This window comes from Chinchilla lanigera, unplaced genomic scaffold (genome assembly GCF_000276665.1).
Source record: "Chinchilla lanigera isolate Chin_1 unplaced genomic scaffold, ChiLan1.0 scaffold00025, whole genome shotgun sequence".
Classification (NCBI taxonomy): domain Eukaryota; kingdom Metazoa; phylum Chordata; class Mammalia; order Rodentia; family Chinchillidae; genus Chinchilla; species Chinchilla lanigera.
Window position 1 is genome coordinate 20,972,663 of NW_004955426.1, and position 27,479 is coordinate 21,000,141.

Sequence of the window (27,479 nt, forward strand, 5' to 3'; positions counted from 1 at the left end):
AAAGCGGGAATCCAGGAGGCGGGCAGTTCTGCAATTAATGCACGTATTTAAAACTCCGGACCTGGTGGACGCCATGCACAGGTAAGTCGATTGCAAAGAGGTCGGACCGTGGATAGACCTGCTGAATTATTTTAGGCCGCGAATATTGCTACTTGCTAAGATTATTAATGCAGTTGAGTGAAGAATTCCTTAGTCCCTTGGGGAATGTGTGGATGGATGGATGCTTCCGTGCGGGAGTCAGATACGATTTAGTTTGGTTTCCCTGGTTGAGTTTTCCTATTACCGTTTACAACCACTGACTCCTCTTTACTTTTTCCCTCCACGGGAAGAAACTTGAGGCTCTCTGTGGGATCGTAAATCAAAAAGACTTTCCTTTTTGTTTTTTCTGTTTTGTCTTTCATTCTTGGGGAATAGCAGTGGGCATGTAAGAAATATAATTCTGTTAGCTGCAGTTAAAGTTATCTACGAAGCATTAACTTGATGCTTCTTTCGTGCCTACCCAGAAATTATTTAGGGGTGTGTTTTCACAAGAAGGGGGATGATATTGTGCCCTTCTACAGGAAGCACCTCCAGGAGATTCCGGACCAGAGTAGCAACGTTACCACCAGCTTCACATGGGGCTGGGACTCCAGCAAGACCTCTGAGCTGTTGTCAGGCATGGGGGTCTCCGCCCTTGAGAAGGAGGAGGTGGACAGTGAGAACATCCCCCAGGAACTGCTCTCAAACCTGGGCCACTCGCAGAGCCCCCCACGGAAAAGGCTGAAGAGCAAAGAAAATGATAAAGATTTTGTGATCATCCGCAGGCCTAGGCTCAATCGAGAGAACTTTCCAGGTAAGGTTTGAGAGTAAAATTGTTAGTTACCTAAGGGGTGGATTGAACTACTTTGTTGGTAAACCTTTGTTGGAGGATCTTCAGGATTGGCTGCTTTTTGTATCGCCCAGTCTGAAACTTATTTTCCAATGAAATGGGGCCAGCCATCATTGAAGTCTGCCGGAGTTATGTAGGTCTATATCTTCTGGTGTGCAATCAACTTGAAACTTTTAACCAGTGGGAAAACATTCGTGAGAAGACATTCGCGTCTTTTTCCTTAGAAGGGAATCTGGCTGCCCAAAGTCCAGCTCAGGGCCTCTGATAAATGGGAACATAAACAATGATCCGCTTGAAGGATTCTTTTTGTTTATACTCTGCTGCTTTGAACCCCTGAGTGAGCTTTCTGTTCTAATCATGTTAATTATTTGTCAGTGGTCTGCAAAAGCAAATCTTAATCTAAGTGGACAAGACTTATCTCATCAGGCCCACTCTCAAATGGGCTTCTTTTGGTATGCTCTGTCTCACTGTGGCATTATCTGCTCAGTCACCTAACTTAAAACCCTAACTTCGGTCCGAGTACCCCAGTATCTAATGAGTACCCCAACCTCTAATCAGTCATCACATCTTTCCGTCTTATCTAGTAAGTATTTTTCAAGCCCTCATCTTCTCTTGCCTTAACTATTGTAATAGCCTTATAATAATTTCAGCCTTCTTCACCCAGGGTCATTCTCCACAGGTAGCATAGATTGTCTAAAATGTAGATAGATATCACCACATGTTACCTTTTCCTAATAGCTCCCCAACCTCTGGATTTCTCAGTCAGACGAATGAGTACCTTCTGAATGGATCAGAACCATGGAGTACTCAAAGCCATAGGGCCCTGCAAGCCATAGCATCCCGCATTGACTTGGTCAGTTATTCTTGCTAGTAAGTATTTAAAACAGTAATTCAGCAGATATTTGTGGAATGCATACTGTTTGTCAGGCATTGTGCTAGGTGATGAAGCTACAACCGCGAGCCAAATGTAAACATTCCTACTTCGGTGGAGTTTCCATTAAACGCATTAAGTAGGGTGTTTTATGTAGTGTGGAAGAACATAATACTAAATGCTATGGCTAAAAATAAAAACAGAGCAACCCAGAAGGGAGTTGGAGTCCTGGGATGAGGAGATAGAGTATGGATTTAAGCAGGGTTTTGAGGGAAAGCCGCAGTTGGACAGTGGCCTTTAAGTAAAGGCATACAGAAACCAGGCGATCTTGCAAAACCCAGCCACAGGCAAAAGGAACAGCCTTTAGAAGATCCTTAAGAAAAAATGACATGTTTACCCGGGGAGCAACAAGGGAGCCACATACCAAGAGTGGGAAAGCTGAAAGTAGGGGGAAGTCCAGCAAGATGGGGGCTTAAGCAGAGCTGTGATGTGATCTGACTGAGCCTTTTAAAAGGAGACAGCGATGTGCCAAGATGAAACATTAGGGAATAAAGGAAAGAAGCTTGGAAGCTTCTTAAAGAGATAGGCGAGGATGCTTTAAGTGGTCAGATTCGGGATATAAACATTACAGACAACAGAATTAGGAGGCTATTGAAATTGTGAATAGATGCAGTCAGAGGCTGAAATTTGGTAATGATAGAGAAGACAGATTATTAAAAAATGAAGTCCTCTAGAGCCAAGATAAATAAGTGTATTTCCTAAATTCTCCCCTCTGGCTTCTTCTGTGAAAGGGTTTATGGGTTAGTTGATTGACTGTATTTTTAAAAAATTGCTTTCTTCTCCCTTTCTGTAGAAATGATGCTTGTGCAGTTACAGCATGGGAGTCTGCATTAAGAATTAATCAGAAGCTGGGCGTGGTAGCGCGCGCCTGTAATCCCAGCACTCGGGTGGCTGAGGCAGGAGGATTGTTGCGAGTTCAAGGCCAGCCTGGGCTACAGAGTGAGCTCAAGGCCGGCCTGAACTGCATAGCGAGACCCTGTCTCAAAAAAAAAGAGATAAATAGATTTCAATTAACTTTCCTGTTTCGGTAGTTTTTGACGTGAAGTGTGATTGCTGTTTGTCCTTCCACATTCACACATACACAAATGTAAATTAAAAAGACTTTTCTTTAAAGCAAGGCAGTATGGGAACTGGGTAGAAATATAGGGGATATTTATTGTGTCCTAGAAATTTGCAAATAAAGTTGGAGAGAAAAAACCTTAAGAGCAGCTCACCCTGAGAAATATGTGACTGCTACTAAAACACCAACAGAGGAGCGGTTCAGAGAGTGAGTGCTGTAGGGGAGTGGTGGCAGACCTATGGCACGCATGCCTCAGTGGGCTGTTTGTATCACTGAAAGCTCTAAAAGGTTAGCCATCATTGTTCTAGGGGGTCAGAGAGAAGGATTCTCTTGTACAAAAGGGATTGAGTTCCCATTCAGATAGATGTGGACAGTCTTCCTTACAGTGAGCAAAAGTAGAAGTTCCAAGATTTTAAAGTTGGCTTTAGAAAACTTTTGTTTTTTATTACCGAAGAAAGAAGTACAGGAGAGAAAGGTACAGGAGACAGAAAACAGTAGTATACATCTGTGTGTGCATGGACTTACATACATGTAGATTGATTCATTGCTACAGATGGTGCGGGGTGTCCAGGGATGCAGTGTGAGGGGCAGCTGGTGTAGAAAATTCCTGTTAGGCCTCCAGAAACCTAGGCTTTCTCTGTAGCTAGATCCTCATTCCAAGAAGTTTTGCCTCCAGTTGTCAGGACAGGTGGCTGATAGCTCTGCCAGGATTAGGGTAGGACAGACCATGCCTGCTGTACATAGAGATCTGATGACTAGCCTGGGGTGTGAGTTTTTGTTAGTTCTTTGCTAAGCAGTCTTTCCCTGCAAGCTCCAATCCAGCCTCACATCTGGCAGTAGAATCTTTTTCATCTGTTTATTTTGGAAGATTAGAGCTATGGGGCCGGCTATACCAGCATGAGTCTGATTTGCCCTGGGGTGAGTGAATGGAAGGACTCAGGAGGAAGCAGCCCAGCAGTGAGGCCAATAATACGCAAAAAGGAGACAATCACATTGTATTTATGATCGTTAGTTGCCTGTTCTCTGCTCTTTAAACAGGTGATGGCCTTGAAAATGTGGTTGAATGAATTTGTTGATCAGCTTTTCCGTGGCTGTTAGATTGCTTGAAATTCCAGACCCTACAAAGGCTCCCAGAGTGGAGACTAAAGTTCAGGGTATATCAGAATCCCCAAGGGAACTTGTTCAAAGTGCAAGATTCCTGAGATTCTCATCTGAGAACTCTGAGGCCTGGGAGCCTGTTTTAAAACCCAGGTGAAACATTTTTCATGCAACTTTTTATTTGTTAACCAGTAAAGAAATATATTTCATATTCCAATCCTTGATGTGTATCTGAGATGAGAGTTTCACAAAATGGTGTTTCCCCTTACCGAGATTTTTCTGGTCAAACTTACTAAATTGATTTCATGACAAATCCATGAGTCGCAGCCAACAGTTCCCAAATTTCAGTTCTGTGGGAGAGTTTTTGGAACTGTCCTGTTCATCTTTGTGTGTTTGTTTCCTGCCATTCATTCATTCTGGCAAATACTCATCAAGGCCCATTCTTGGGATTGGTAATACAGCATTGAACATGAGCAAAAGACCTTGCTGTCATAGAGTTTATATCCTGTACCTTATTCCCAAGTTCCAATTTGTGTTGGTTCTGTGTACTCCTTTTATCCCCAGGGTTAAGCAAATCTTTTGCGGAACTAAGAGTTGTGGAGCCCAGGGTTACCGTGGGGACCCCTGTTTCATTTTGCTATGTTTTGTTTTATTCTGTTTTGTCTTAGCCAGAATATATTAAAAGCTAACACAGTCTCATGTTTTCTCTTTATTGTTTCTGGGGAGAGGAAGAACTCATTAGGAAGACAAAATCTGGATGTAGTTCCTCAGAAAGGAAGTGTTGCTATTTAAAATAAGCCAGGAAAAGCAATTGTGAAGTGAACCCCTGAAGGAAGGAAGGGTGGTAGAGCTTCAGTGCCACATTATTGGATGCCTGAAAAAGAAGAACCATTTTAAAAGTCAAAATTTGGGATACTAGGATTACTTCGGATTTTCAATCTGAACATGAGTTCTGAGACATACATAGGTGACATAAGCTGAGTTATCTGTATTACAATGGTCAGATGCACGGAAAACTCTCTTATAAACTGTTCTCTCCAGAGGAATTTGAGAGGCACAGGAAGTGATGGATTACAGCAGTAGGAAGTTGAGTTTGCTCCCGAAGAGTAACTGGAAGCAGTAGCGGGTGTGGGTGATCACCAGCAAGCTGTGCTCTGGCTGGTTTTCAGCCTTCTCAGGCTCTGAGGAATCCCTTATCACCATCCATGTTGTTGAAGACTGGAGGCTTTAGGCTTAATCTTTATTTCCTTTGCATAGGGCTGGTGTGCAGCTTTGATGGGTTTAGCAGAAGCAAGCAAAAGCCTCTGATATTCCTTTCCTCTCAGCAAGCAGACCAGGCAGCAGTGTAGTCAAGAATCCAGGAACCAGATGGCTGATGTTTTGAGAATGAAATATGGCAAGTAAAATTAGATTAAGCGTGTCACAGCCTAGATGCCAGCCATTAAAGACAGACTTCTGCCCCGTCCTTTCGGGGAGCAGCCAATTCCAGGCTGTTGCGCCCCTATGCAGGGCCCCTAGGCTGGGGAGCTGTCCTGTGGTCAGCAGAGTGGAGCCCCAGGTACTTGGCTGTTACCTAAGGCTGTGCATGTCCGTGTTCCTTCTACTTTGTGGTGAACCCACTGGAGCCTCTCAGCATCAATATTTCACGCTTTCTTCCTTCTACCTCACTGTCCGTGATTGATTACTCTCTTCAAAGCAAGTCTGGTTTAATTCGCACTTTTTCTAAACTTGTGGAATAATCAAAGCATAGACTTAGCATGTGACGGAGCAGAAAGAAGGCCTCTTTTGAATTCAGACCTGGGTTTGAGTTCTCACTCTCCCATTTACGGCTTGTGTAACCTTGTCCCTTTTATCATAGTTGCATCTTCTCTTGATCCCCCCGCCACATCCATCACCCCTGCTGGTGTACTAATAGAGGATATCACCCCTGTGCGCTGGATCTTTGTCTTCAGCCTCGCCTCTTACACCAAGGGTGTATGGCTTAATCCAGTTCCCACCACTCATGCATTAGTCAAGCATCCATAAGTGCTGTAGTGAAAAGTGGATTCATAGGCTAACCTGATCCTAAGAGGCCAACAGTCTTCCTACTCCTTAACATAAAGCTGACATTCTTCTCTGGAGTGTCAGTTATTCCTTTGTAAATTATCACTTGGGCCATTTCTAGGGTTCCAGTGCTAGGCTCTGCCCTAGGCACTAAGCCTTAGTAAATAATTGTTGGAGGGTGAGACAGGCACACTAGGAATCAAGTGCCAATTATAGGTCAGGTACTCTGTTAGGTGCTAGATGTGCAAGCTTAGGCATAGGACTTTAGTGGTGACCTAGAATGCTTCTTGGAGCAAGTGTCATTTCAGCTGAAGTCTGAGGATGAGTAGGAGTTCTGCAGGTGAAAAGGGAAGTTGCAGCACAAAGCCCCTCCCAACTCTGGACTGTTCTCTTGTACAACTCGATTGCCACGTATGCTGGCCTCCGCATACATCACTGTCAGATTTTTCTCCTAGCACTTTATCTATTTCCTATTACCCTTCTGTTTATTCCTCATTCCCTATATCTTCCCAATAAAGGACGAACTGAACTAATTTGTTGACATATTTCATTTAAATTACTTGCTTTGCATTTCACAGCAAGCTTTCCTAGTTTCCCTTCCCAGCCATCTTTAGTGGGCACTCTTGGTGCTGCATCCGTAGCCCTTGAAGCTCACCATCCCTTTAAGGCCAGAGGCTTTCTGCACATGGGTATGACTCCATGCTCGAGGGTTTTCGCTGGGGAGTTAATGTTCCATACCCAACCAATGGCTGCCAGCAAATGGTGGACTCATAACCAGCACAAATGTCCTTGGGTGGGACAGCTCTGGGGCAGGTCCCAGATGGTTTCCAGAACCCCTAGAAAATTTGAAGCCACTGCCCTTAATGGTAATCTGCTTATTCACATACCCTGAGTTGCGTCCTTCCCTTCTCTGTCTGTGTACCCCGCTCCTTCCTGTACTTCCTGGCATTACTTCCCAAATGAGCTACGTGAAGTCAAACCCTCAGTCTGCGCTTTTGAAGATCTCAAGTTTGGATAAACTCTAAACTCTCCTTATTCCTTGGATTTTAGCTCATTGGTGAAAATTTAAAGTAGCACTGAAATGAAAAGCTTTTCATAAAAGGAAAATACGCAGATTTAATGGGCAAAGGAGAGGAACAGAAACGAGACAGTTGATTCCCCACTGCTGTGCTAGGTTTTCGCCCTGGTGACAGAATGCCTGAGAAAAACAGCTGCGAGGAGGAAAGACTTACTTTGGCTCGTGGTTCAGTCTGTGGCCGGCCGGCCCCGTTGCTTTAGGTCTGTGGCAAAGGGAAACATCATGGCAGAGGAGAGCTGCTCAGCACCTGGCAGTCAGGAAGCAGAGAGGGGAAAACATCCAAGAGGACGGGGCCAGGGAAAAGACAGTCAGTCCCCAGAGGTCCTGTCCTGTCCTGTTTCTCCAGGCCCCATGCCTAATGGCCCATTCAGCTGTGAACTCAGTGGATTAATCCGTTTATGGGTCTAACACTTTCATGATCTGATCAGTTCCCAAAGCCCATCAAGTAGACTTTGGGAATGGTTTAGATCCAAAGTATAACAGCTCCATTACTTGTCACTTAATCTTCCTTCGTGCATCATTTAATGCGCACGTCGTACAACTATGTGAGATAAATCTGTTTATCCTCAGTGCTGCAGACGGAAAACAGGCCCAGAGAGATTGAGTAGCTTGCTGCAGTTCCCAGAGTTGGGGGCAGCATAGCTGGGATTCCTATCAAAGCTGAGCTTGTTCCTCAGTTCAGTAGTTTTGAGACCTGCTGGGGGGGCTGCACACCTGGTATCAGGACAGTTTTAGAGATGATTGTAAATTTTCAACCTATTAGAGTCAAACTGTGTAAGGACTCTTTTTTTTTTTTTTTGTCAGCTCAAATGCTAGAATCTCACCTATAAATGCGAGAGGCAGCAGAAGTCAGAGAATTAACATTTAACGAGAAAAGGTTGAGAAAAGCCTGTCTTTCGACCTTTTTTCTGACTTGGTGGGCAGGCAGGAACTGGTTTGAGAACCTTTGTCCTCCATCCACATTGGCTGTGGAAGAACTAGGGGAGCAACATAAGGGCTGTTACACTGCGGAGCCGCGGCATAACCTCCAGCTACCTTCGCGGTTTGGGGCCCAAGGTCCGCGTGGATAAACTGCCTTCATTCTACTCATACCTTTCATGGCCTCAGTCAGTCCTTTAATTGTGTTCCCTGAAGAGGAGACAGGCATTTATTGAGCAACTGCTTATCTCCTGCTCATTCCTCAGCAGAGGGCACTGCATGCTCTGTAAATACATAAATGGATGACTGGATTAGACTTTGTGCTAGTTCCTCAGAGTACAAAGAATGTTAAAAAATATGAGGTTCTTGTTCCTAAGAACTTGTGGACTAGTGGGGACCTGGAGAGAGGATCAAGGAGGTAGTGAGATCGTAGTACAAAAGAGCCTTGTCCATGATGACCTCAGGGGACACATTCTGTAGGAGTTGGGGCTTTAATAGCAATTTGAGTTAAAATAAAGAGCAGCCCTGGGAAGGACAGAGCACAGAAGAAGCATTGAGATGGGACACAGAATGACTCATTCTAAGAATTACAGAAAGCCTCAAATGGCTGGACACATTTCTAGATAAGGACCCCAGAAAAAATGAGTTGAGTCCTGGCATGAAAGCTTTGAACTCCATACTGAGCAGCGTGGACTTTAGCTAAATATTTAGGGGCTCATTTTGAAGGTTCTGATTTGGAGGGAAGGGTGTACTTGTCTCAGGAAGACGGTAGGGATACTGTTGGGGGCAGCAGGTATGGTGTTTGTCACTCTCCTGATGCTATGCATTATGCCTTTGGTCTCCTGCACAGTATCTGGAATGTTATAGATGGTCTGTAGATACTGGTGTTTTTAAAGTGGATTTGAGGGGAAAGGATATCACTAGAACTTAGAAAGTCAGCTAGGGGCAGAAAGACAGGAAAAGCAGGTTCTGAACTCATCAACCACTCTAGTATTTCTCTGGTGCCTACCCATTTACTTTGGCCATTTTATATTATCCTGATCTTGTGGGGGTTTTTGGTATATTCATAGGTAAGAGATTGATACTTGTTGAACAGCTACTTAAGACTTGCTATTCTAAGACTAAGAAAACTGGTCTTCATGTATCCACCTTTCTCCCCCTCCAGTCTGTTCTGAATGCAATTGCCAGAGTGATCATTTTAAAACTTTAGTGCAATTCTATCACTTTGCTCAGAATCTCCTGTAGTTGAAGTGGGAGCCCAGGTCAAAGACCTTATCATGACACAGGAAGCCTGCATGACCCTGCTGCATTTGCCTTCCTCTGCTCCTCAGTGCTAGCCTCCTTGCCGTTCCTCCAAGCAGATATGCTGTGCCCTGCACCTAGAGCACCCTCTGTGTACTCCCAGCTCACTCCCTTACTGGCTTCAAGCCTCTGCTTAGTGATCACTGTCTCAGTAAAGCCTCCCTGACCACTGTTCAGACGTGGTTACCTGTCCCTGAACTCTCCATTCTCTCCCTTACCTTGCTAAATTTTTCTGCATAACACTCGTCCTTTTCACATAACGTGCCTGTTCCTCGTGTGTGATTGTCCGTCCTCCCTCACTGGAACGTATGCCCCATGAAGGTGAAATATATTTGTCTGTCTTAATTTTGTTTGCTGCTCTTTCCTGGATACCTGAAACAATACTACAGGGCACTGACCTAGGGGCTTAGTAGATATTTGTGGAATTAACTCACTGCACCCTTCTGGTACTGCTCCGTGAGGTGCACGGACTGCAGTGCGCTTTCTGTGCCCCTGAAAGGAGAGGGAGGAAGGCTGCGAGCCCACACCAGACAGAAACAAGGCCTTCCCTGTGACCCAAAGTATCACAGTATCCTCATGGGCTGGGAGCTTGCTCTCTGGCCCCATTGATGTCCCCCCTCAGCTGGCCGGTTTTGAAGGGAAGAACGATAGGGAAAGTATTCTTGATTTTCTCTCTTCTTGTTGTTAAGAAAATGAGGGACTCCTTCAGGGTCTGTGAACAGTGGCAAAGTAAACGTGCCAATAAGGAATTCAGTTAGTCTTAATCCCCTTTTAGGCTAAATGTTGTGTACCCTTTTACATGCTTGGGAAGACTCAGTAGGCCTGACAGGAAGATCAGTGATGGGAAATTTTTGTCTCTTCATAGGTGTTTCCTGGGACTCCCTCCCGGATGAGCTTCTCCTGGGGATCTTTTCCTGTCTGTGCCTCCCCGAGTTGCTGAGAGTCTCCAGTGTCTGTAGGAGATGGTACTGCCTGGCGTAAGTACTTTTCACCCCTTTGGGCATATGTGGCGGTGGGGGGAAGGTTGTGTATTCATTATGGTATTCACTATGGTAAAGCTTAAAAAACACACATATAGATGTATATAGCAGTCCTAAGCGAGCCAGCTATGTTCCTTAATCAGTATCTTCGTTTCACAGCAGAAGAGAGGAGTCTCCTGGAGGTATGAACTCACCCCATTTCTGACTCCCTCTTGGCCCCCATTCAGTTCAGCACCTGTTTGGGCCAGGCACTGTGCTCAGCGAAGGGAGTTCTAGGTGGGTGTGAAGACAGCTGTGCCCCGCTGGAGCCCAGCAGGAGAGAAGATGGGGCTCTGGTCTCAGACCCTTGGGTGGGCTCAGCCTCTGCCACATGTGCTGTGCGTGACCTGAGCAGATTTTGTGACACGTCTGAGCCTCAGTCACGTTGTTTGTGAAACACACATAACGGCGCCTTCCGTGCAGGGCGGTGATAGGGATGTAGTGTAAGGTGCTGGCGTGGTGTCTGAGTCACAGCACGGTGAGCACAAGGAAGCCTTGTAGGTGTTTCTTGCTAGTTTTTGGTAGCACGTTTTAGGTGTGGATGGTGAGCCGGGAAGGTAGTAGCAAGCCTGATACAAGAAAAGAAAATCTTTTTTTTCTTTTTCGGTGGTACTAAGGATGGAGCCCAGGGCCTGGTATGTGCTAGGTACACCTACAGCCACGCCCACAGCCCCCAAACTCTGCCTTTAAATTGGAAGTTTTTCCCAGCTCCCCCTCCTTGTCAGCTCTGCTCTATACCCTGGTCATTTTTGCCTTCATTTGGAGACCTTCTTTCTGACTTCTCACTCCACGAATCCGGATGTACTTGAGACCAAAGGAGTCCCTTGCCGTGAAGGCTGTCCTGGAAATAAGGCAGTGTAGGGGTATGCAGGAGTTTTGCTTAGAAGACAGAAGTGGTAGCTGAGTTGTCCTTATTGCCACCCAAGAAACCCCAGTTTTTTTTTTTTTTTTCCATCAGCTGTGTGTTTGAGGAGTCTGTTTACTTTTTTTTTTTTTTTTAAAGTGTTACTTATATTTAAGGAATGCATGATATTTTAATGTACATACAGCGAAATGTTTACCAAAGCATATTAACATACCCACCATTTCACAGAGCTGCCCTTTTTGGCTAGACAAACATAAAATACATTCTTTTAACAAAAATTCCTAATACAATGCAATATCCTTAGTTAATAGTCCTCATATAATACAGTAGATAAGAAGACTTGTTAATCCTGTATATCTGCTGTTTTGTGTCCTTTGACCTACGTCTCCTGACCAAGTCCATTACTTTTTAGTTGCCATAAATGTCAGTTATAACCATGTGCCAGTCACTGTGTTATCGCTTCAATGTTCCATGGGTCCTAAGTGATAATTGTATTGTATATAATTGTATGATTGTATTGTATAAATGTAATTGTATCACCTCATTTTCATAGATGAAGATATGGCAGAGGCAAGCCGTAAAGCAGAAATCTGAGGTCTGGCTAGCTCCACAGTTTAACCATAACTAGTTATGTATAGCTGAGGATTCATATTGCTCCTGAATACATCTTCCCATGTATGCTAAAGATACATATTTCACCACTTTCCCCAGATTGTTCTAGTATGCAGGGTAAGCTGCTGTTTGCTTCCTTAAAAGGATTAAGTAAGGGATGGGATTTGAGATAACCAGAGCATGAGCTGGTGTAATTTTCTCAGAAGTGGATCTTAGTCTGGGAAAGAAACTACAAAAATGCAGTCTCTTGAGGATGTCTTATGCACAGTCAACCTTTTTGTAATAGGGGTCAAATCACACACTGATAAATACTCTTTAACAAAATCATTTCAAAACCCTGGTCACTTATTTTAAGCGTTAAAAGAAAGGAAATTCTAATACATCTAAACGTTGGGAATTTCCCTCATGTGCTTGTACTGCACATTTCTTTTGTTCAGTTGCATTCAGCTGTGGATATTAAAAGTCCCTTACTATGCTGCTCCGTACGTTTTTAGAACTTGCCTTTTACTTTAGAAACACTGTCTATAATGTAATGAGTTTTCCCGGTTCCCTTCACATTAATTCATGCACACATACATACACACACATACACAAATACATGCATAAGGATGTGATTTAAGGTACTACACTGTGATTTACACTGTCACTCAGTTTTCCTAGGAGATGTCTTTGACAGATATATCCTGTAATAGTACTAAATTTTCTTCCTTCAGTTATATTTACATGATATTTTTGGTAATTGAGACCTGTCCATGCTTAAGAAAAATGGTAAGTAGGATTATTTAAGGAAGTTTTGAACCCTCTCACCTAGTAATAATTAATTAAGCAATTTCAATAACCAATTTTGAACTTGTTGTGTTAATTTCTGGAATTTTATTCTCCAGTTCTGGATCATTAGCCGTCCTATTTATAGTATTGAACCATCTAAATTGGAAATATGTAGAAAGATGGATGCTTATCCGTGTTATGATCAAGCAATAGTAGGAGCATGGTTGATTAAACAGTCTACCTGAAAATGAGAGTTTCCTTGAATTTGCTTCAAGGAGATTAAGCAGCTATGCCTTCTTTTCAGTAATGATCTTGAAGACCTCCAGCACTCACTGTAACTGACTTACCAGGTTCAGCCTCTCTTCTCTTCTAGGTTTGATGAGTCTCTTTGGCAGACTCTAGACCTCTCAGGTAGAAATCTACACCCAGATGTGATTGGTCGCTTGCTGTCTCGAGGCGTGGTTGCCTTCCGCTGCTCACGATCCTTCATGGACCAACCACTGGTTGAACATTTCAGGTACAAAGGAAAAATCCTTAGAAAAGACTTTATTTAAACCTTGAGACAGAAACAGATCAAAACTCCTTTTATTCGTGATGTAACCTTATAGTCTGAGGCAGGTCATCTATACAGTGTGGGATGTTAATTGCACATTGCGCCATTTCGCCCTTGGGTTGAACGTGGCACAGTTTTTAATCCCACTGTTCTCATTGTATTTCAGGATTGCTGTTGGGCTCTTCTCCAGCTCAAATTTGTTCACCTGGGGGATGGAGGTGTGGCTCAGTGTTAGAGCACTTGCCTGGCATGCACGAGACCTTTATTTTTTTTTAATCTTTATTTTTTTTTATTTTGATTTTTTTGCCATACTGAGGATCGAACTCATGACCTTGCGCTTGCCAGGCAGGCGCTCGTGCCACTGAGCTATATCCCCAGCCCCAAAACCTTTAGTTCAAGCTCTAACACTGCCCCCCTCCCCACAATGTTCATTTAGCTCCTTGGGTTGGGTCCTCAGCAAATGGGAATTGTGAATCATACAAAGCTAAGCAGGCAGAACACTCACCAGCAATGAGGGCTGTCTAGTTCTTTTCCTTGCTGCCCATTTCTAAGAAATAGAAAATGGAAGGTGTGTAGCTTGGGCTTTCTGTCCTATCATGGACAGAACTGAAACCTGGGGAAAAAAAGCTTTCTTTTTGTTTGTTTGATAGAATATTTTGAAAACTATTTTTCTGGTGCTGATAATTATATAGTATTAAGATTTAGTCCTAGATCATGCTTGAATAGAATAACTAAATACTGAAAAGAAAAACAAGCTGAAGACAGCAGAGCTAAGGGTAAAACCTCTCTCTCCTCTAGGACTTTTTCCCATCTTTTTATTTTTATCATCAGAACCTGCTGCTGCCCTGTTTTTGTCTACTGCCAAGGCTGGTCCCTCTTAGTCTCCTTTACACATGTGATTTCTTTTGTTCATACCAACATTTGTTCCTCTCTGCTTTTCTCTTTAATCCACACACTTGTTGGACAAACTGTGTCACGTACACGCACCTTTTTGCCTCGGACTCTCCTGTCCTTACGTGTAGCTCAGTCTTCTCTTTCACACTCATATTCCTAATTGCCTAAAAAATTACACCTGGATTTTGTTCACTACATCAGTGTTATCCTATCTAAAATGAAAACTTAGTTTCCCTTTAAACCTTGCTCCTCCACTGGCTCCCTATTTTAGTAAACACCGCTGCTGCACACCCACTCTCCTTCAACGGAAACTTGGAGTCAGTATAGGCTGCATCTCCTCCTATGTACATCCAGCACCTCTTGAGTTTTAAAAACCACTGGGAATAGGAATGGAAATTAATTAGTAGCAATGTGTTTCATGACCAGAACTATGTTCAGTATTTGGCATGTGTATTTAAGGTCTTATTTGTGATCGCCGCTCATTTGAGACGTAGTAGTCAGCTTTGATTGGGACGTGCTTGGGTGAGGCACCTCACAGAGCCTTTCTTTTCTGTGCACAGCCCTTTCCGCGTACAGCACATGGACCTGTCAAACTCTGTTATAAATGTGAATACCCTCCACGGCATTCTGGCTCATTGCGCCAAGCTGCAGAATCTAAGCCTGGAAGGCCTACAGCTTTCAGATCCCATTGTCAAGTGAGTAGCAGCCAGCGTGTGTTACAAAGGCGGCTGTCAGGCGTGTTAGTTTTGTTCTGTGTGGCTGGGGTGCCATTCTATCCGTGTCCAGATAGACAAAGAAAATATCTCATGCAGGGTTCCAGCTTCTGCAAAACTCTCCAGGATTCATCTCGAGGCAGCAAACATTTGAGTGCTAGCCATATGCCCGGCCCTGTGCTAGGTACTAGAAATGAAAAGATGATCGGTGCGCAGTCTGTGCCTTATTCATGGGTGAGGTAGATAATTATAGTGCCATATGTCTGTAAAATGCACTGGTGATTACGTGGCAACACATGGGGAGGTCTAATTAAATTATGGAGGGCAGCCTCAGAGGAAGTGACTCATAAGTTGGGTATTTAAAAACAGTCAGATAGGAGATCTGTGAGTGACAGGTCAAAGAAAACAGCCTAGGTAAAGCTGTTTGTTTGGTTCTAAACTCTTAAGTAACTAAGGTTGCTGATGCATGAGACTTGGGAAAGGAAGAGACAAGAAGAAGGTCACATGGGCTACTGTGCCGGGCTGTAAAAAGTCCAGACTCTGATAAACTGCGAAGCAAGATAAAAAGAGGGGCTCTTAGAAGAGATGAGACATGGCAGGGTTGAAATTTAGAAAATCAGCTTGCCAGGCACCATGGGGACGGAGGTCAAAGTAATGACAGAATGTCATTCCTAGTTAAGGTTCCTAGTTAGGAACACTGATGTGCTCACTCGGGTGATTAAAGATGAAACCTGATATAAGAATAGCACCTTTGTTGAGCAACTGTGATGTGCCATACATTAAGTTCTTTAAATGTATTTAATTCTGACAGCAGCCCCTTTTTATACATGTGAAAAGTGATGCATGGGGTGGCTGAATAACTTGTCCAACTTGTCCAAAGTCACACAGGTGGCCAAACCAAGATTTGCATGGCATTACAGCATGTTTCCAGAACTCCCGAATAATGGCTCTTAATCACTAAGTTTCCCTACATAGGATAGTTAGGATAGTAGAGGAGACAGCACATGTAAGAAATGTATAATGGAATAAGCCTCATAACTTCACAAATAGAAGTTCATCTAAAAGCTAATTCTAATTATGGATAAAAGAGATATATGTTTATCTCATTGATTTTACTTTTAATTTAAAAAGTACATTGATCAGTGTTTCTTGTGCTAGATTATGCTATATCCTTTATTACATTGTATGCTTTAATATTAACATCCCCACCAAGAAGATATTTCTCTTGCCATTTTATAGATGAGTTAACTGAAATACCCTGTTTGGTGTCACAGAAATAGTGTAATGTGAATTTTAAACTCGCTTCTAACTCAAAAGGCCTTTTAATTACAGTGACAGCCTGCTTTCCTCCAAATCCTATTGATTGAATGAGAGTGCTTATTTGTATTCCTGTGGCATTTTTTTTCTAGTAATCTTGCACAGAACTCAAATTTAGTGCGACTAAACCTTTGTGGGTGTTCTGGATTTTCGGAATCTGCCCTGAAGACTTTGCTAAGCAGCTGTTCCAGGTAGGAAAGATTCAAGACTTCATTATAAAGCTCTTGAATCAAATACAGTGATCCCTCCCATCCAAACAAAATTGGATCAACTATTGAGATATTCCTAACTCACTACTTTCTTGACTTGGATAATGCACTATCCTTTATCCTAGAAACTTTCTGGCTAAATTCTGGACACAAATCAATTACATTTGTAATGAAGGGATATTTGAATAATGTTCCCTTTTTTTCTTTTTATTTATTACTATTAAAGTGAGAAAAATGTAGTAGTGTGTTTATCATAGTGTGATCGAAGGAAATCTGATTCTAAAGTCAGGTTTTATTCCCCCTACTATATTTCTATACCTACTTTGTAGTTTTTGATCACATATGGTACATTATATCATAATAAATATTGGTTATTGCATTAACATCTTTGTTATTATGAAGTGTCAGTGCATAAAGGATACAGAGGTACAGAATAGCAATGTTCTGTACATAAAGTGGAAAGGAGTCTCTGGTTTTGTATTTTGTGTACAACTGAAGGCAAGTTCATTCCAGTTGATGGGTTCATTTTTCCCTATTGCCTCTCGTTCTTGCAGACTGGATGAGCTGAACCTGTCCTGGTGTTTTGATTTCACTGAGAAGCATGTGCAAGTGGCTGTCACACATGTGTCAGAAACAATCACCCAGCTAAATCTCAGTGGCTATAGGAAGAATCTCCAGAAGTCAGGTGAGAGTTTCCAGGCCAGAGCTGTGGAGGCTTTAGCAGTAATAACATTTCATTTATTGAGCATCTTTTAAGTTCTCATCAGTATCAATTGTCTCCTTTAGTCCAGTGCATGTATTATTTCATACGGGGAACTGCTGATCAGAAGAGTTAGGTAAAAGTGAACAATTAGTGACCTAGAGGCAAGATTTGAGTCTACACTAAACTAGACTAGACTAAAAGGTGAAAATTTTACACTCTAAATGATTTATTTGTAGACATTTGTAGACAGAAGTACTTTTATTTATTTATTTAATTTTTTGTACTGGGAATAGACCTTGCACTTGCCAGACGGGCAGTTGTGCCACTGAGCTATATCCCCAGCCCCAGAACTACGTTTAATCAACTAATTATTAGTCAAAACTTTAATTTTTTTTTTTTAAAAAAAGCTGGCCTTCTGAAGCCATGGGTTCTGTATGCATGAATTCAGCCAACAGTGGATCAGAACTATTCTGGAAGAAAAACTGAACATGTACAGACTTTTTTTCTTGTCGTTATCCCCAAACAATATAGTGTCATGACTATTTACACAGCATTTATATTGTATTAATTGTTACAAGTAATCTAGAGATGATTTAAAGGACACCGGAGGGTGTGCACAGATTTTATGCCAATTCTACACAGTTTTATATTAGGTGTTAAGTATCTTTGGGTTTGGGTATCTAAGGGGTGTTCTGCAGCCAGTTCTGCTTGATACTGAAGGGTGATTTTGTTTGATTAGGATTAATCAGTATTCTCCAATAGAGGTAGTTTTTGTCAAGGTGGCATTTGACAGCATTGGGAGACATTTTGGATTATTACAGTTAGAGGGGTGGTACTGGTACCTAAAAGAATGGTGCTGAAGAAGTCACAGAGCGTCAGAACCAAGCGCGCACGCGCGCACGCACACACACACACACACACACAATCTAGTCCAAAGTGTTATAAACCCTGCTCATAGATTTACAAACATTTATATATATCCATGTATCTTTATGTATAATATATATCTATATAGGTATACAAAGAGCCATGGTATTGTTTAAATGAACACAGGCATCTGAAATAGGGATGTGGACAGCAGATACAGTCTTTATAAACCTCAGCATTTGGCTCTGCTTCGTTTTGTGTGTATAATGTTGAGAGAACCTTGATGTGCAGACATTAATGGTTGCAAATGGAAAGACTTTAACAGTTTCATGTTGTGGTTTCAAGTAATATTCTGTCGGGGGTGCACAAAGCCTCATCTAGTGATGCGTAGCAAGCATGTCTCAATGTCTTAGTGGTACTAGCTCATTTGAGTGTATGTATTGATAAAGTTTTTATTGTGCTTTGAAAGATAGGACTCATGCATTTGTAAGTACTTCTTAAAATTTAGTATTTGAAAACTACATCTCCAGGGCATGATATATTATTCCCTAATACATAAGATAATATCAGGCTGTAGAAAATAGTAACTACAATTTCATGATGGCCAGAGATTTAAGTTTGTTGCCTTTGCAAGGGCACAAGTTTGAATGCTGCCATTCCCAATGCCTGCTTTATCAAAGGGAGCTTTTTCTTTAGAGGCCTGTAAAAGCTGCAATCGTATGTTGGTTTCTTTCCTTGTCCTCTCTGCATAGTATTTCTAGTCTACATTTTTTCCTTTTATATGCACTACTTTAAGACTGATCATAGTATTACACACCCTCAAAAACATGCAGAGTATTTTTTAAATAATGGAAAACAAATCACCAGTCTAATAAATCATGCCAGTCTTTTTCCAATACAAGTTTTTTTAAAGTGGGACATAGTATGTGGAATGCGACTTTATAATAGCTTGTTATCTCCTCAGAGAACCCCATTTTCAGTAGCTGTCCCATCATCATCAGGTATGTGATATTCCATCAAATAGATATGGAATAAATATATTAAATCAGTAATTTATGCAACTGATTTCTTTCCGATAGGCAGTTATACCCTCAAACATTAGTAAAATTTGGTGGTTTTACTTTGTTTCCTTTTGTTTTGGTTTTGGTTTTTCTTACTATGTAGTTCAGCCTGGCCTTTCAGTCACTACCATATGTAGCCCAGACTGGTCTTGAACTCAAGTAATCCTCCTGCCTCAGCCTCCTGAGTACATAGGCATGCACTATGACCACCACAGCAAGCTGAAATTTGTTGTTTAAAATAAATTATTCTGTTTATTGTTATTTTTGTTTTTTTTCCGGTACTGGGAATCAAACTCACAACCTCGTGTTTGCCAGGCAGGCGCTGTGCCGCTGAGCTAAATCCCCAGCCCCAATTATTCTGTTTAAAAGTAGCTCAGTCAATATATCTTTCTCCCAAATTCTGAAGTTATTTAGAATTTCCAGTATCTTTGCTAACAGCAGTCATATTTTGGTGTATTTCCTTTCAGACTTTTTATTTCTTTCTGTCAATCTGTATGTAAATGTGAGTTTGTGTATATTTTGATTAAATTGAGATTATAGTGCACTGCATGCATTTCATATTATTTTGTTTTCAGTATACGGTGTCTCCTAAACATAGGACCTCATGCATGCTAGGCAGACACTGTAGCACTAAGCTATGCCTCCTTTGAAAACCTACTTAATATCAGCTATTAGCACTGTAATTCATGGAGTGAGTGAAGGCTAACAAATTTAACTAGAGGATAGACTACTTATAACTATTGTTACTGTGGATATGTTCATGCACATCTGTATTTTTCTGTAAGTGGAATTATTGGACTAAAGGGCCCAGTGTGTAATGCTTGGAATATTTTTTTAAAAACTCAACACGCTATCCAAAAAAAAAAAAATCACATTCAACCTCTAAAAGGCTGCACATAAGATTAAATACCCACTTCTGATGTATGGTGGGTGGACCTGCTTTACTGTGTTTCATCTGTTTAGGGTGTTAGAGTATACTTCTTTGCATTTCATAGCTGGGAAGCAGTATTTCTAATTTCACTTAGTATCTCTTACTCCATTTTTATTGTATTTTCTAAATTATCTGTTCATGTTCATTAGGTTTCTCTATTGTTTATCTTTGTCCACGATATAGTAAGATTATTGAGTCTAATTTATAAGGAAAACAATTACCAGTTAATTTTGTAATTGTTCTGTTTTAACATGATAGATGTTTTTCAAACTTTCATATAATAGTTTATAAATGTTCTTTATGCATGTTTGTTTAGATACCTATCCCAAGATTCAGTAAATAATTGCCTGAATGTTTACACTTAGAACTTTTTAAGATATATGAAATTTGTTGGGATATATTAGAGTTGAAGAAATATTTTTTCTAGTTGTGATAGCAACATTGTTTTTTAATAGACCTAAAATTCCCTGTTGGAGTACACAATGTTAAAGGATAGTAGTGATGGCAAATGTTCTTGTCCTATTCCTCATTTAATAGTGACCACCATATTTGCTTGTTTTTCCTAGATGTCTGTACCTTAATTAGAAGATGCCCCAACCTTGTCCATCTAGATTTAAGGTATTTTTTTTATTTGTTTTAGATCAAAAGTTGAAAAATCTTGATTGCTCATTAAATGGTGAAAGTATCTTAATACTGAATTGAAGAGACTAAGCAGTAGTATTCCAGTGGGTAGTTTTGAGGATGTCTTCTTCTGCTCTGTTACAGTGATAGTATCATGCTGAAGAACGACTGCTTTCCAGAATTTTTCCAGCTCAACTACCTCCAACACTTATCACTCAGTCGGTGCTACGATATAATACCTGAAACGCTACTGTAAGTGTGTTGTGCTTTTAATGCTAGTAGAAGACGGGGACCAAAAGACGTGCCAGCTGATGTCAAAATGTATTATTAGTAGCAGACTTTGAGAGCGTATATATATTATTAATCTTATATATTAGTCTTAATCAAAAACGGGTTAGGAAAGACCAGCAAGAGAGAAAAAGTAGGACAGAGTTTTTTGCTTACAATGTCTGCTAAAAGTGAGTTAACTGATTGCTCGTTACATATTTTTACTCCACGGTCCATATTTTTAAAGTAGTGGACTGGGCTAGCATCTGTGAAACACTTCCAAAAGAAGTACAAGATAGCTTTGAGGACACTCTGTATAATCAGGAAGTGATTATTGTTTTATTTTGTTTTTAAAATTTTCCAAATCAGCTCTAGTTGATTCCAAAAGTGTTTATCTGGGCTTACAGGAAAAGTTCTGTACTCTAGTGATGTATGTCCTGATTGCTCAAGAACAGTGAAGAATCAAAACACACAGGTGGTACATATTATAAGAGTCAAATACTCTCTGAATAGGAGATATTAAGGTCCAGTAAAGTGAAGTGGCGTGTCCCAGACAGGATGGTGCATTACTGGCCAACCTAACTCTAGGTTAGGCTTTCCTGGACAGGGTAGTATACGCTGTAGCCAATCGCATGGTTCATCTGAGGGTTCATTTTACCTGCTAAGCAACTTCCACAGGATTGAAGGAGCACAAAGGAAAAAAAAGTCTAACCCATTTTTTTATAAGAAGTGCTTTGCTTAAGGTATCCTGGGAATAATATCATCTCTTTATTTTTTTAAAATGTTTCTTTTACTTCACACCAAAGGGCCATACCAGTCTTCCTACTGCTAAATGTTAGTCTGGGGGCTGGGGATTTAGCTCAGCGGCACAAGCGCCTGCCTGGCAAGCGCAAGGTCGTGAGTTCGGTTCCCGGTACCGGAGAAAAACAAAAAAAAACAAACAAACATAAATGTTAGTCTGTAGCAATTTCATGGAAAACCACAAGAGGTCAGTATTTTGCACTCAGGCGGGTGCCCTTTTTCATAATGGCCAGTGTGTTGGGAAGGAAGCTGCCATACTCACTTAGCTCAATATCTAAATGCCAGTGATTTAATTTCAGCTTCTCATCTAAGAAGGGTGGTGAATTTGAACAAAGAATTTATTTAGTTCCCAAGTTAATGAATTGGGTCTTATGAATTAGTTTCAAGAATTAATAAATAAAGCAGATACTTCAGCTTGTATACAAGTTTAACTAGCAGAACTGGGGATCTGGTCATTACATGATTAAATTAATCATTTTAAACTCAGGGCTCAGGGCGTGAGCTAATATCCTGTTTGGAAAAGCCCTGCCTAAACAGGACACTAGTGTTTACTTGTGTGGCTTTCAAATGTTGGGATCTAAATTGATACATATGGAACTCTTATTAAGGTTCCTGCCCTTCTGTTTTCTAGCATCCAGAACTCCTAGGACCCTCTAGTATTGATCCACAAACATTTTTCTATCATCTGTCATTTCCTGTCTTTGCCATCTGGGCTTCTACTTTGCCTGGGCCATTTCTCAGGAAAGGTTGCGTCTGAATCACTTTTCCATTGCTGAGACACAGTACCTGACATTTACAACTTGAAGGAGGAAACGTTTCTTTTGTTTCACTTTTTAGTGCAGAGTTTGCAGACTCCAAGGCAGGAAGGCTGGCAGAAGGGTCCAGCAGTCAGGAAGCAGAATGAAGAGAAGAGCCAGGAAGGGAGACTTCTAGGTCATGCCCCCAGGAACTCTTCTCTTCCAGCATAGCCCCACCTTCTAACAGCAAGCCAGCTACGGCGCCCCGTAGTCCAGACACCTTCCAAACACATGAGGCTTTGGGGCTTGTTGAAATCTACACCAATCTGTTGATTGAGATAATTCTTTTCTAAAGAGATTATATCTAAGTGTCTTGCTTTTTCTTCTTCATGCAGAAAGAAGCTAAGTGGGTAATAACCCAAGTACTTTCCCTTAAGCTGAGATGAGGGGAAACTTTTGAGCTCTCACATTTTTATAATTTGCATCCAGTGGTATAATAGTAAAACCTGCATCCCTGCAGGAACTATGAAACTTAGAGTTAAGAGCTTGGGCCTGCAGTCACAGACCTAGGTATGAACTCTCTCTGCATTATTATTACGTATTTATCTAAATCTAATCTTGGAAGAAGACAGACAGGGGTGTCAAGGGCTTAAGTGTATTCCAGGTCAGCAGCAGTACAGAATGAGGAAAAGAAGAAAGATACTATCCTTGAACTTTTAAGGTAAAAGAATGTTTCTTTATGTACCATGTACATAGTATGCTTTACACTCTAAATCCTTTAAGGTAAACTTGTTGGTACCCTATCCTGGAGTTTCCCAAAATAAAATGTCTTTCGCTGTAATTTCAGTCATTCTGGCAGCTGTTGTACTTGAAATTCATAATAAAAGTCCCAGGATGTCTCATTTCTAGAGAGACGATTCACCTATGCTAAATAAGTGAAGGCTACTTATTTCTTATTTCTGAAACTGGAAGAGAAAATTTGAAGTCTTCTGTAATTAATAATCTTTTATAATACTTGAAAAACTGACCCAAGGTACCCTGCTGTATTTATTTCCTTATCTTTAATTGATCTTATTTTTTATGTATAAACTTAGTTCTGTTCATCTCCTGCTTCTTATTCAAGTGAGAAACCCAAGCCGAGAGAGTTTGCTGATCTAAGATTAGGAGACATAAATTTCTGTTAGGAGAATCTGTAGTTGAGACATTTCACATTTTATAAAGGAAAACTGTTATATAGATGAGGTAAGGAATAAACCTGTGCTTTTGCTGAATTAAACAAATATCAAGACATTATCAGAGAGAATGACTTAAATGCCTCATTTCTATTTACTGCCCCTTTGTTTGGTTTCCTTCTCTTCCACTGTAACGTCAAAGAGATTCTTACAGATTTGTTTGTCTGTGTTGTAGATAATGAACATAACAGGAGGCAGTTTTTTGTTTCCTTCCTAAAATTTTAAAGACTTTACATTCCTTTACATTTTCAAGCCTCTTACGTGTCTCCCGTCTCATACAGCTCTTGAGAGTGTGCTTTGACTTCCTTGCTTGCTCAAAGTTCTTTCCCAATGCTGCTGTAGGAACATTTCCTCCTTTGCCATCTGCCACCCTTCTTCCTTTTCTTACTACCACCTACAGTTTCTGCCTTTAAATATCCACTGCAGAATGACTCACAGTGTGTCTGCTTTGGATATCCCAGAATCAGAATTCTCAGTTATTACAAAGACTCATGTATAGGATTGTTAGCACCTTCAGTGATGATAAGTATAAACATCAGTGGATTGGAACCTTGCTTGTATGTTTCGTTACTATAGTCCATAAGTTACTTTGAGAATAGCAAATTGTTCTATTTGATTTTCTTTTGATACATTAGGCTCTCCAAATCTTGTCCCTTTTAAACAAGCATATTTATTTTACTTAATACCTCTACTGTCTAAATTTCCCTTCCATCTTTTATTCCACTAACGTACACTAAACATCTTTAGTGCTTAGGATATTTTGTGGAATATAGAAAAAATACATTTAGAAGAGAAATGGGAAATACATTTAGAATGGGAAAACTAGAAGAGCAAGTTAATCTTGGTAGGTCTTAAGGCCTACAAGGCTGTCTGGGTTCCCTAACACCCAGAAATCAGTTGTTTCAGAACAGGTGAGTGCTACAATCTGAGCAGTGCTTTAGGAGGATGCCTCAAACATTGGTGCATAGAATGGGCTGGAAGGAAGAAAGATGGGAGGATAAGTAACAGTCATAATAACACAAGTTTGACTAATGATGACAATGTAAAAAATAAAGGCTGCTTCTAACTCTACGTCATTGAGGTGTTCATTATTCTACAGTGGGGCTTTTTTGAAATTCCAAAATAAATGTTCCTTTTCCTGAGACTTTGTACTATTTCCCAACCTGGAGTAAATACAGATCAGAGACAAATGAATTTCTAGGCACATCTATCTGTATTAAGAAAAATCATTATCTAAACCAAACAGTATTTACTTTGGGTAAATAAGCTGTCTCTTTTGTGACAACTGTTGACACAGTTGTGTTTCACCTAATGTGAAAGACCTAAGAAAAGGACTGGCCTGCCTATGATGGGAAAAAATGGTAATATGTCAGAGGTAAAGGGCTGCTGCCTCCGCTATAAAGGGGTATAATCTGGCACCCCTCTCTCCATCTGCACCCAACTGCATAACTATCTACAGTATCTTCAGGAACTCGCTGGTATGGTTCATCACACACAATGGACTTGTGCATTGTGAACCCCACTACTAATGAACACCCATTACTAATAAGTCATCAGCTCTCCTGACAGCTCCTTTTTAGAGATGGAGCCAACTCCAACTAAAGGTCAGACCCACTCCTTAAATTTCATGTAACTTGTGGTAGTTCCAGTGGACGCTGCAGTAAGACTTTCACAATCACGAGGTTGCTAGCACACAGCACAGTAATCCCTTTCAGATCACTGTGTAAACCAGGAATGGAGAAAAGGAACAAATGCAATTGGATTTTATTCGTCCCCCTCAGAGAGCATTCAGAGGTTATTAGGGGCCTCATTCAACAAAATGCACGTATGTTTCCTTAGGCCTCAGACCGTATGGCTTGTGCTCCCAGCTTGGTTCACTTCTGCTACTCCTTCAAATAGGTTGCATTTTGTAGAGTGATACAAATTGTAACGATTTGGTCATATAACTTCAGAGTTTTCATACATGCCTCTCCTCTGAAAATCTTTTTCTTCCTTTCCAGTGAACTTGGAGAAATCCCTACACTGAAAACACTACAAGTTTTTGGAATCGTGCCAGACGGTACCCTTCAACTGTTAAGGGAAGCCCTTCCTCATCTGCAGATTAATTGCTCCTATTTCACCACCATTGCCAGGCCAACTGTTGGCAACAAAAAGAACCAGGAGATATGGGGCATCAAATGCCGCCTGACGCTGCAAAAGCCCAGTTGTCTATGAGGTACTTGCTGCAGGATAGTGTTTTCTCTCCCTTTGGAGTGGGGGAAGCAGGGAGGAAGCCCAACTGCTGGACACTTGGCTAGTTTTGTTACTGATTTCCCTGTAGCCTTTATCCTGCAAGTATTTTAGGGAAGCATTTAAGAGAAAAAACTATGAGGTGTTGCTTTTTAAAAATGACTTTAAAAGATTCTGTCAATGCTGGGCCCTTAAGAGTCTTTGGAGATTTTAGGAGAAGAAGCCTATAATTTCCAGATGACTTTTTAAAGATCAGAACTTGAACCACCTTTCAAGTGCCCTTTTGATTAAGTCTATTTCCAATCAAGCTTAAAAAATTACCACAGGCTCATAGTCGTCACAGCCTATGTGGTAACTTTTATGCATTTAATTTTCCAGTATTGTTTTTTAAGACACGGCTTATAAGAACATTAAGCTATGTTTGTGCTGTGAGCTTAACGGTCACAGAATAGTGTTTGAGGTAATCGTTTCTGGGGGTTAGTGCATTTCAGTTTTATCTTTATTTTTAAAATCAGTTTATCGGACAACCCCAAGTAATTCACCATAACCCCTCAATAAAAAGAAAGAAACAAAGGTGATTGGAGGTTTAAAATTGGTATAGGATTTGAAGGCTCAGGAGGCAATTTTCTATGCCAGGTTAATCTGAAGACTCCTTTAATGTTCATTAATGTACTGTGTTCTCAGAATTTCGAATTAGGTAAAGAAATTTTGTGGTTTTCTAACTTTATAATCGAATTATATTATTATGGGTTGTGTAGCTTTTTAAAATGGCTTGCTTTTAGAAAGGATATTATCGTAATCAGTTTATTATTGAAAAGTTGGATGAAGAATTCTGAACTGATACTGCCTGTTTTCCTTTAGTGCTGACGTTATTTTTATATTACTCTGGAATCAAGTATTTTAAATTGTCTGTTTTAATGGTCTCTCAGAATAACTGTTTGAAACTACCCACTTTATAAGGTTACTGGACCTACAAACAGCGTATTAAGTCTGAAATGCACTAGAAGCAGGTGTTCCCTGCAGTGCACTTGGCCACTACTTACATCTTATAGAGTTTAGTCACATTGAAACTTTTGATGGCACGAGTGATTTTTTTAGAAAACCTAGTACATAGAAGCAAAGAGTTAAATTTTTAAAAAATCACCAAAATATAAATAAATAAACCTAGTTCTAAGTTGATGACGTATTTTCACAACGCAACAAAAAAGCCAAAACCCATCATCTTTTCTACGAACCACTTAAGTTTACCCCGAGCATCACTCGGGCAGCATATATGTTTACATACCATCCCGAGTTTCACTCGAGCTGTATTGAATACCTATAAAATCGTCATTCTTTTATTTCCTGTTACATTATCTTATAAAATTAATGAAAAAATGCAATTTTTGGTCATCCTGTTTATAAATAATTGGACTGGTAATTGGTTTTCTTTTTTTAAATCAAAAATTTCACAGGTTAAAAATATGGTAACAGATGAAATGCCCTTATTTGCTCAGGCTTAAGGAAGAATACTTGGTGTTACACAGGAAATGATTATGCTTCATTTTCTTAGTTAAAACGTGCTAAATACTACTTGAAATTATGTTTACAGACCAGTGACAGGGCTGGGGGCAGGCTCCGATCGGACTCTGCTCTCCAGGCGCCTTCCTACATTCAGTGCCTGCACTTTCACACTCAGTTCCAACAGTAAGCTATTTTTCCAACATGTCAACAAAAATAATCTGTATTTTTGTATGTGATTTCTACTTTTATAGACTTGTTTTAAAATAAAAAACGTTTTTG

General features: G+C 40.7%; 1 protein-coding gene across 2 annotated transcripts; it reads left to right on the plus strand.

Moving 5' to 3' along the window:
- Skp2 (S-phase kinase-associated protein 2, E3 ubiquitin protein ligase) lies at positions 1-27,107 on the plus strand. 2 transcript variants are annotated; one of them, XM_005386206.2, is made up of 10 exons: positions 1-81; positions 561-832; positions 10,164-10,275; positions 12,936-13,079; positions 14,570-14,704; positions 16,132-16,230; positions 16,803-16,933; positions 20,377-20,428; positions 20,576-20,683; positions 25,469-27,107. In XM_005386206.2, the coding sequence occupies exons 1-10, from the start codon at positions 38-40 to the stop codon at positions 25,680-25,682; spliced, it is 1,311 nt and encodes a 436-aa protein (XP_005386263.1). In that variant the 5' UTR covers positions 1-37; the 3' UTR covers positions 25,683-27,107. The 2 variants fall into 2 exon arrangements, with proteins under 2 accessions (XP_005386263.1, XP_005386264.1); XM_005386207.2 differs by lacking the exon at positions 1-81 and adding an exon at positions 88-172.
- Positions 27,108-27,479: the final 372 nt, after the last annotated feature.